The sequence below is a fragment of the Gossypium hirsutum genome, chromosome A08, assembly GCF_007990345.1.
Source record: "Gossypium hirsutum isolate 1008001.06 chromosome A08, Gossypium_hirsutum_v2.1, whole genome shotgun sequence".
In the NCBI taxonomy this organism is placed as follows: Eukaryota; Viridiplantae; Streptophyta; class Magnoliopsida; order Malvales; family Malvaceae; genus Gossypium; species Gossypium hirsutum.
This window is the reverse complement of record NC_053431.1, coordinates 105,287,551-105,298,842: the sequence shown is the minus strand read 5'-3', so window position 1 is coordinate 105,298,842 and position 11,292 is coordinate 105,287,551. Positions and strand designations below refer to the sequence as shown.

At 34.7% G+C, this 11,292-nt stretch overlaps 1 protein-coding gene across 1 annotated transcript; it reads left to right on the top strand.

Annotated features, from left to right (window-relative positions):
• The first annotated feature begins 4,984 nt into the window (after positions 1-4,984).
• LOC107900850 (somatic embryogenesis receptor kinase 5) lies at positions 4,985-7,710 on the top strand. The gene is made up of 4 exons (XM_016826592.2): positions 4,985-5,492; positions 5,647-5,907; positions 6,005-6,871; positions 6,958-7,710. The coding sequence occupies exons 1-4, from the start codon at positions 5,078-5,080 to the stop codon at positions 7,437-7,439; spliced, it is 2,025 nt and encodes a 674-aa protein (XP_016682081.2). The 5' UTR covers positions 4,985-5,077; the 3' UTR covers positions 7,440-7,710.
• The last annotated feature ends 3,582 nt before the right edge of the window (positions 7,711-11,292 follow it).

The window sequence follows — 11,292 nt, the reverse complement described above, 5'->3', positions numbered from 1 at the left end:
ATTGTACATATAATTGTACCAATAAATGAGAGGCTCAACTAAACCCCATAGAAGATAGGGTGGGCAACACATTGGGTTTGGGATACCAGAATGTGCTACCTGTAACACCCCTAACCCCTCTCTATCGTCAGGTTAGGGTTACGAGCATTACTAGCAAATCAAAACAAATAATCAATCATAATTAAACATGTAAGCTAGTCATTAACATTTTAATACACAAGGGCAGGTCACGACAATCTAATACTTTCATACTAGAATCTTAAACAATCGAATAACGAATCATGCTATGCAATGCTAAACTTGGTCTTTCACTATCTACACTCTTATCACTATTTATCTCTTCTTGAATGCTAGAAATTGGTTATATACAAGACTATTCCAATTATTAGCATCAAAGTATTGGTCCATACTCCGACTATTTTTTTTATCTTCGATAATGTTAGTAGAATGCACTAATTTAGGTTTGCTAATCCCTTCCAATTCAGAGTAAAAGTTACTCTTACAACCCCTATTTTGAGTCTATGGGACCCTAAAAATATTTTAAAAATAGACATGGACTAATTTGAAACAATTTTAAAAGTTTTGGGCCATTTTCAAAAATTCCTAAAAATAGGGGACACGCGGCTGTATTGCCAAGCCGTGTGGAATGCCCCGGGCCGTGTGACTTTTGAAGTTGGGACATACGGTCATGTCTCAGCCCGTGTAACTCATTGACTTCGGTCACACGCCTGTGTGACACACAGCCGTGTGCACCTAAAAGTACATTAAAACTTAAGTTTACCATTTCCTATTTGCTTGAACATTAAGCAACTCATTTACCAATCATTTAACCTACTCAAAACATGATTAAGCATGCTTAAAACAAGCACAGACAATCTATTTTAAGTGCCTAACTAATGTACCCTCATTGGTACCACAATTTATATCATCAAACACACTAGCAAGCAATCAACCCTTCAAGCTTTCCTTCATGCTAAATTTCACCATAATTGGACCAACACTTAGCTACTTAAGCTACTAAACTTTGAACTAACACATACCAAAGTATTGAGTTAAGCTATTATATCAACATAGCCTCATTCACTACCAAAGTATAACTCAATGGTATTTCTATAATCTAAACAATTTAACTTGATATGAGTAATCAAAGTGTGAGAATGTAACAAGAAATATTATGCACTTATAATGTAACAAGAAATATTATGCACTTATGTTTCAAATCAATAGTACAAAATTTCTCATTCTTTATTACATCCTCTAAATTCCATATGTTAATATATATATATATATATATATCAAAGGCATTTCACATAGCATTTGAATATTTCAACTCATGCAATGGCATGATTCATCTCTTTTTATCAATACTTGAATTCATTTCAAGTTTCACATTACATTTCATCATTTCATATTACATTTCTCATCTCATATTCATTCATCATCTTTGCCATTTTAATATCAATCACATAAATTATTATTTTACTTTCCCCTCTTAACACGACTCGGATTCGGACGGATACACGAATCCAACCAACACACCAGTTTGGCACCTAGTGCCTCATTGGATAAATCTAGAGTAATAACTGCGCCCAACGCTATATAATTTGACACCTAATGTCTCATTGGTTAAACCAAAGCAAATTGGCACCCAATGCCTCATCGACTCGAGGTCGAAGTAATCCTTGAACTCTTCATATCTTATGGCATGCCATCTATATCCGACTCAGCCAGATACAGTTAATAGGGTTTCATTTCACTTTTCAACACAACCAATGTCTCAATTTCACATATATACACATTATCACATATATACATATATTCCATATATACACATTATCACATATATACATATATTCAATTCAATCTTCATATTTTCAATAAATTCATAATATTCCAAATCAATCCATTCCAATCGACTATGAATTCAATTCAATCTCAAAGTATAAAAGTACTCACCTCAAATGTTTACCATATGCAACAATTCAAAATGCAATAATTTATAACTTAGTTCAGATTATAGAAACACAAACTGTGAATTCTGAGCTATTCGGCGTCGATTTTATCCTTCCCTTTTTTACTCGAGGATTCCAGTATGACGTTAGCTACGAAATAAAACAATTAAATCACATTAATATTACACATTTCAATTTCACATTAAATTTTAATTTTCACATTATATTTTGCTTATTCTTCAGTTTAGTCCCTAAACCGAGACTAGTTTTTAACTTTCACATTTAAATTTATATTTTTATACTAATTTCACTCTAAACTATATTTAGCTTCCTCTTTTCCAATTCGACCTCTTAATTTCAAAATTTTTATAATTTAGTTCCTATTTCTCAAAATCAACAGTTTATTCCATAATTTAGCCCGTTTCCATTTCTAACTTAAAAATCTATCTATTTAATCCCTATTACTTAAACTATTCAACAATGTCAACATTTAAAATCTTGACCAATACTAAAAATTACAACATGGGTCAGGTAGCCCTAAGTACCGAAATTCTAAAAGCGTAAAAATTACAAAAAAAAATAACTAAATTACACTAATCAATTTAGATTTGAACCCTTATGTCCCTTAGCCGTGGACCCTTTCTCTCATTTCTTTCTTTCTTTTCCTTTTCTATGTTTTGTAATTTGCATGCATTCATCTCTTTCTATTTCATTTAATTTTTTTTTCATTTTTTTATTATTACTTAATAATATATATATATATAATATACACATGTTTGTTATTTAGCCCATGGCCGAACACTTATACACAAAAATTAATTAAGTGGCACAATTGCTACTTTAGTCCCTTTAGTTTATTTCAATTATAATTCAATTTTTAACCTTTACGTGATTTAATCCCTGTACCTTAATAACTCATAATTTCTTGAAATTTACTAATCCAAAAATTAATTAACTACTAAGCTAGCCTCAATATTTAAATCAACTATTTACGAGTCCGTTTTACGAGTATGAAATCCCAGAAATATACTTTTCGACATCCTTAACTATCGGATTGTTACACTACCCACTAGGTAAAATCCTAAGGGGATTTTAAATTTTAATTAAAATATTATTTTCACCTCTCTTACCATTGTAATAGAACTCTTGTGATTTTTTTTTCTATATATAGGGTTTATGGGGTAGCGAATTACACACATCATTGATATGTGAATACATTGCTAAAATTTAGGAAAGTTTTAAGCTACAAATAAATTTTATTTTTCATAGTACTCGTGATAGTGGATTCGGTTTTGGTCTCATAAAGAAAGTAAACTTTTCCCATTGAAAAGTTTTATTTTTCATTGTATTCGGTTAGTGGTAAGAGCGTACTCTTTTAACAACCAGAGGTTCAAAAATAGCAGAGAAAATCATTTGATATAAAGTAAAAATTCGACAAGTCTCTCTAGTCATGAAATATATGTATTAAACTTGAATTTTTTTTACCATAAATAACACAATAAAAGTTCGAGTTTTATAATAATATTAAATATTCGTTCAGCAACAAAACGCTTTTCATAATAAAATTTTCCAACAAACTCCTCTCATGTACATATGAATAAGACATAGGTTGTTAATAAAGTCATTGAAAGAACCAATTTGTCTATGCTAAACAGGAATTTAGGAAGAACAAATAAAGTTCATTAGAGCATGGACTATTGTCAACTTTCTTAGACCTTCGACAGTTCTAGAAGAGGACATTCATATTTTAGGCAACAACAACAATAAGATCAAGGCACATGTCACCTCAGACTCGCGAAACATATATGAAATTTCAACCAAATGATAGTCCACAGTTCGAAATACATCTCTTCAGATAACCAGAAGCACATGAAATGTAAAAGATCAAACAGAGAAACACCCGTAAAAACCCAAGCACAAAACTAATCGCAAAAGATCACAATACCTAAATGGTACAATAGTAACAACTAATGTGATTGACTGACTAGGTAAAATAAACCATGAGAATGGAGAATCAAAATACACATAAAGAGAGGAAGAGAAGCCCATAAATTCAAAGGGATCCCGAGTCTCAATAGCAAAATCTGACCCTAAAGATGATTGTAACGGGCGCAAATTAAAAAGAAAACCGCGCACATCAACGCACCAGCAAGATGAACATAACATGCCATGGAAGAAGAAAAAGGACAAGCTCCCTTTGAAAGATTACTTTTTGACTTTTCCTTTTCAACATGAAAACAGAAACAAGGCATTACAAAAATAATTTTGTGAATGAAATCATACCAATATGTAGATCCAGCTGTTGCGGTATGGGTGGGCAGCTTCAGCTTTCCCAAAACCCCATCATTCCATCGATAACAATTATCAAGGGATGAAAATGACCATCCCCTAACTTTACAAAAAAAGTAGCAGGCTTTTCGTTTTTAATCTCAGTTTACAGCTAATCGTACTAGTATCTTCTATCATCAATCATCTTCATTTCCTTTTTATATAATCACTCCTACTCCCCACTGCTCCAACGCTTTACTCAAAATTGTCACCACATATATAGCTCACTATACATTTTCAAATGTTTTTAGCTTACCTCTCTACTCTCCAATGTTAACAAACCCTAAACAATTATTCTATTAGAATCACACACACACACACACACACACACACGACAGCATCGTAAACTCAATATTGATTTAGAGTTTCCATGAATGAATAGAAGAAGTTTCCTTTTCCTTTCCCTTGCACTTTCTCCACCTGATTTGGAGAATAATGTTAATTAATGTTAAAAACAATTTGAAAATTAAAAATAATGTAAATATTTAATTTTTGGTGGGGCTTTGAGGACAGATAATTCACTGAATTAGACTGTTAAAAGTCATAGAAAGTATTGACTGATGTGAGCCACATTTCAAATCCCTTACCTAACAAAAACAGCATCCTATAAAAATATATTTCATTAATTTTCTGCAGAAAAAAAAAGAGTTAAATTTTAAAATAAAATAATATAAATTTTTTATCTGCACGATTCCCATTAAACTTGAACTTAAGCCCATCATCTATAACAAGTTCGAATCTTACACTGAAACTGGTTTTTCCCACTCTCTTTCCTTCCCATTTTCTTCCATCCCAACATGTCCCTCTTTCTTCTCTTCCTCCTCTCTCTCCTCCCCCTCTCTCTCTCTTCACCAACTGAACTTGACCTTCTCCTCCAAATCAAAGCCTCCTTGGACCCTGACAACCGCTTCTTGTCTTCCTGGACGCCTTACTCCGACCACTGTAGCACCGGTTCATTCGATGGGGTCGCATGCAACGGACAAGGCCGCGTTGTCAACATTTCGCTGCAAGGGAAAGGTCTCTCCGGTCAGATACCGCCGGCTCTTGGTGGACTCAAGAGCTTGACCGGTTTGTACCTGCATTTCAACGCGTTGAGTGGGGAGATACCCAAGGAGATCGTTTCTCTGAGTCAACTCACCGATTTGTATCTCAATGTCAATAACTTGTCCGGAGAGATTCCTCCTCATATTGGCAACTTGACTAATCTTCAAGGTGTTCAGAAAACTCTTTTTTTTTTTTTACTTTAAATGTATGTGTGTGTTATGTATATTCTATAGATCTGTTTCCTTATAGGATCCATATAGAAATTAAAGGATTCGATAGAAAAATTTTCATGATAATTAACATTGGGTTCTTCTGGTTACAGTTCTTCAGCTGTGTTACAATAGGTTGACTGGGGGTTTACCAACGCAGTTAGGATCTCTACATAAGCTTACTGTTCTTGCTTTGCAAGATAATCGACTCACTGGTGCAATCCCTGCAAGTTTGGGGGATTTGGGGATGTTAACGAGGCTGGACTTGAGCTTTAATAACCTTTTCGGTTCGGTACCAGTGAAGTTAGCCAATGCTCCAATGCTCAAAGTGTTGGACATCCGCAACAACACCTTATCTGGCAATGTCCCACCAGGTGATATACTCACTCTACTGTCTTTCTTTACACTGATTCTTAAAATTGTGTGGTGCCTTCATGTGCTTAAATCAGTATCTTTGTGGATGAAATGCAGTTTTGAAGAGGCTGCATGCTGGGTTCCAATACGAAAACAATCTTGGTTTGTGTGGTGTTGGGTTTCCTAACTTGAAAGATTGTGCGGATTCGAGTAAGATATATAGAAGCAGACCTGAACCATTCAAACCCAATGGCCTTAACCAAAAGAATATCCCGGAGTCTGCTGATTTACCAACTGAATGCAGCAAAGCTAACTGCTCGAGTCCATCCGGTAGTACAAAAATCGGTGTGGTCTCCGGCATTGTTGGCGTTGCTCTTGTGTTGACAGTTGCAGCACTTTTTACTTTCGCATGGTACCGTAGGAGAAAACAGAAAATCGGGAGTGCTTTCGATAGTTCAGATAGTCGGCTTAGCACGGACCAGGTCAAGGAGGTTAACAGGAGAAGTGCCTCGCCCCTAATTAGTTTAGAGTATTCTAGTGGTTGGGATCCTTTAGACAAAGGTAGGAGTGGGAATGGGTTTTCCCAGGAAGTTTTTGAGAGCTTTATGTTCAATTTAGAGGAAGTAAAGCGTGCGACTCAGTGTTTCTCGGAAACAAATTTGTTGGGGAAGAGTAATTTCTCAGCCATCTATAAGGGCTCCTTAAGAGATAGTTCTGCTGTTGTAGTAAAATGCATTGCCAAGACAAGCTGCAAGTCCGATGAATCTGAGTTTCTGCAAGGTCTCAAGATATTGACTTCATTGAAACACGAAAATCTAGTGAGGTTGAGAGGCTTTTGTTGTTCAAAGGGCAGGGGTGAGTGTTTTCTCATCTATGATTATGTCCCAAATGGAAATCTGTTGCAGTATCTTGATGTAAAGCAGGGAAATGGAAAGGTTCTTGAATGGTCCACCAGGATTTCCATCATATATGGCATTGCCAAAGGTCAGTTTATCTTAAATATGTGAATGTTTATGTAAATATTCTATTAAAGCAGTTTATTGGAACAATTGCATGTTTTATGCTTGCAGGTATTCGGTATTTACATGAAAGCAGAGGAAGCAAACAGGCTCTCGTTCACCAGAATTTATCTGCAGAGAAAGTGCTTATAGACAACCGATCCAATCCCTTGCTCTTGGATTCCGGCCTGCACAAACTCGTTGCAGACGATATTGTCTTCTCTACGCTCAAGGCTAGTGCTGCAATGGGATACCTCGCTCCGGAATACACTACAACTGGCCGTTTCACCGAAAAAAGCGATGTGTATGCATTTGGTATGATTGTATTTCAGATACTAAGTGGAAAGCGAAAAATCACCCAACAGATCCGCCACGCTGCCGAGACGTCAAAAGTTGAAGATCTTATCGACATGAATCTTGAAGGAAAGTACTCAGATTCTGAAGCCACTAGACTTGGTAGAATTGCACTTCTTTGCATCCATGAATCTCCTTACCACAGGCCATCCATTGACAATGTGATACAAGAATTGAGTGCATTAATGAGCAGCTGTTGAAGTTCTTTAGAGTTATTACCTCAACTTTCAAGTGACCCAAGGCAGGAATTAGGCTATTACTAACCTCTGGTTGATGCCATAACGTAAGCACTAGTTTTACTGATCTCATCTAACAGCTTTGTCCTTTACTAAGGATTTGGAACTCTGTCAGTGTATCTATGTTTCAAGTATTGTATCATTTCGTTGCAATTGATGTAAAAGAACCAAAGGTAGATGAACCTGCCTGCCTTTCAAATGAATCAATTTGAATGAAATAAGGCTGTTTTCTGTACTAACTTTTTAATGGTCTCAAGTCTTCCAAGTTCCAGTCATGGCTACACATATGAAGGTAACATATGGAGATAGAAATGACCTTATATATTCATATTGTTTTTATACCTGTACAAGAAAATGTTGAATATATACCTGTATGGGACACTCATACCCTAGTGTAACATAGGCGTGGAATTAAGGGATGGATAAGACAATTCTGGGGACTGCTTATTCTTTCCTTTTTAAAGAAACGACAATTGAACTTTTATGCACAAGTTGCTAAGAGAAATGGAGGAATGTTATCGTTTTTTACTCCATTCCAGGACTGAAACATGTTGCACCAGCACGTGAAATCGTTGGAAAATGACCCCAAAGAGTGTAAAAATATATACTAACAATGTGGTGGGCAAATGTTGCAGGCAGGCACTAGCAGCAGAAATAGCCAACTAGCTTATGGACAAAGACTGAGTCCAAAGCAACGCCACTGCTCAAAAACTTTTTGAATAGTAATGGTGATTCTGCAAAAACTTATGAAATCAGTGACAGGCCCTTTCAGTGTATATTGTGATTGGATAATCATAAAGTTGTGATGAAAAATTGCAGGTGAAATGGCTGAGGGACCAGAAAGACTTCATGTCCATGGGAAAACTGAAAGCCAATTCACTCAAGCCATGAATTACTAACAGTAACCCATCGATTTCAGTACTCGAATCATCCTTTATCTTCTATACCCAGAAGTCGTATTTGGCTTTGAGCCACTGTATCCAAACTTAAGAGGGATACCGATGGCATTAAAGCCCATACAGAACCCTACTCAACCCGATTTGGCACATTTTTTGGATTAAAATATGCTTAGATCAATGTATTTTTCATACTTTTAAAATTTAAGCTTCCTACTTTTATTTGAAGGAATTTAATCCTTCTATTTTTCAGATTTAAAAATATAAATTTTTATTATTAACACTATTAAAATTCTTTATTATTTTGTTAAATTCATGTTCATTACGTCATTTTTCTTGTTACATGATTACTAAGTGAGTATTTATTTATTTCAAGATATCACACCAGTAAATTTAACAAAAGAATTTTAATGGTGTTAATTATTGGATTCAAATTTTGGAATATGAATAGTAGGACTAAATTCTAAATGTAGGAATAGTACAAGGACTTGAACTCTATTTTAACCTTTTTTTTTCAACATATAGATTCTATTAAATAAAGAATAGTACTTGGTGGCCCGAAGGCCCATAAGGCATAGGCCCAAGAAGCCTGAAAAAAAAGAAAGCCCAAAGGTCATAAACCCTAGCCCAACTCAATAGGAACTTAAAGCCCACAAGGAACTCTAGCTCATAGGAACAAACTATCAAGGGTTAGGGAGGGGTCGCTATCACCGTTGTTAGAATGAACGCCTTTGACTGGGGAGACTATTTTCCAACAAATGAAGGACCTGAAACACCAAGAACCGACCGAACGAAAAACAAGATCCTGGGCAAACTGTCTAATTTGACTTCAATTACTAAATTGACTGGCTTCTTCATGCCATCCCATTCCAACCGAAAAATCAAAGAGTGACTAGGGTACCTCGAGGAAAAAGGCTAAAGCAAAGGTGAAATCATCGAAGCCTAAATCAAATGGTTTATTAGAGGGGAGTTTGAAAGGACTTAGGAAAGCGCCACCACTTGAGGGGGGGGAGAAGGAGAGCCAACTTGACAACAAGGAGTGACTGACAACACATAGAAACTCTCCAAGATCGTTTGGTGGAAAGAAAATAAAAAGGAACAAAGGAGAAACCTTCTAAGAGGGAGAAGCCAAGTGAAAACCCTTAAGACAAAAGTTATTAATCTGATCAATTGTTGGAAAAATATAAATAATAAAATAATCACTGTGCCATGGAAGAACCATTGCCTTAGAAGCAAATTTATCCTAATTAGTGGTATCGAGTAATGGACATCGCCCCTAGGTTAACACATTACTTTTATATTTGTACATCCGAATAAAAAAGTGGAACAATGATTGGAATTGCTCTTCTCAAAGGAATTAAACACTCGATCGGAAGAAGTGACTAAAAGAAAGAAGGTAAATAAGTAAAGGAAAGAAAAATGATTTCTCTCTCTTTTTTTTTTTGTAAAATGAGAAAGAGGACCTGCTATTTATTTTGTTTCTTGAAGGGCAAAACGGTAAGATTTCACAAATGGTGCAACTGAAAGAAGTTGAATAGATTTTCCGTAACTGATTAGATTCTCTGAAAAAAATATTTCTATTTACATAAAATAAAAAATTATCCAAACATGTTACCATGGACCAAACCAAGCAAATGATAACAACGCTCATGTGTTTCTATTTACATAAAATAAAAAATTATCCAAACATGTTACCATGGACCAAACCAAGCAAATGATAACAACGCTCATGTGTTGGACCTTAGCTTTAATTACTCAATAAAGGTAAGAAGTAAGATTATATTTAAACCCTCTTAGAAGCCTTTTCCCAGCCAATGTGGGACTACCCTTTTCTTTTGCATTACCAACAGTCTTCAAGCCAGAAAAAGAAGTGGCCGGTGAGGACAACAAAGTGGTGATGGAAAAAAGAAAGAAAGAGAGGAGTGGAGGGAGAAAGGGGTGATGTCAACGAGGAGGTTGTGGCATTAATGGCACAGGACACTAATTGCCAGAAGGAGATATGAAAGAGGGAGAAGAAAAAAAGGAAGAAGAGAGAGGAAGGGAGGGGAGGAAAAGATATGTAGGGGAGAGTGGACAAAGACAAAGCGGGAAATGAAAATACTTGCGATTGGCCTTTGGGCCAGTGACAAACTAGATAAGGGTAGGTGGGAATTAGGCTAAACTTTTAGGGGTTTCCACAGGAGAGAGAAAATATTTATTTTAGCTAAAGTCGATACTCGATGCACCCTATTTACTTGATTACTATGCATTAATTCTTATTTAATATAATTATACATATGAAATTTATATTATTTTTCATATATGCATATATAAAATTTTGATTCTGTTTCAATTGTATGTATTTAAAGAAAATAAATAAATTTATTTATTTTCATATTTGATTAGCATAATTGTTTGTGTATGTAATATCGAACATAAAATGGTGCTAATTTGATAATGTTGTTAGCCATTTTTGAAAATTGAATCAAATTAAAATTTCATATGTAATTTTGATATTTACTCGAAAAAGAAATGGCTAAGATGCTGATAAAATTAAGGGTTTAATTTTGCTCTCAATCCCTATATTCTTTGCACATTTAAAATTTAGCCGTTCTAGTTATAATGCTGTGAATTCAATCCCTATAAGATTATCAATTAGAATTCAATTTCTTTGATGTAAGCAAAGTTCCAAGGACTTTAAATTACCATCTAACTATTTAATATATATATATATATAAAATCCAATTTCTTTGATAGAATTCTCAATTAAATTTTATTTATTATATCAAATAAGTAAGAACACTAAAATTTCGAAATTAAAAAAAAAATTAAAATATGTTGACAACATAGGGACCGATAGCACTAGGATGATCTATTTTTATTTATTTATAATATAAAAAAATCAGCGCATATTAAATAAGAAAAATTACCGTCGTTAAAGT

Excerpts from the sequence above, each read along its gene's own strand:
- LOC107900850 (XM_016826592.2), top strand. The coding sequence starts at position 5,078 with ATGTCCCTCTTTCTTCTCTTCCTCCTCTCTCTCCTCCCCCTCTCTCTC. Across the intron at positions 5,908-6,004 it reads ATCTGGCAATGTCCCACCAG|TTTTGAAGAGGCTGCATGCT; the intron begins GTGATATACTCA and ends GATGAAATGCAG. Across the intron at positions 6,872-6,957 it reads CATATATGGCATTGCCAAAG|GTATTCGGTATTTACATGAA; the intron begins GTCAGTTTATCT and ends TTATGCTTGCAG.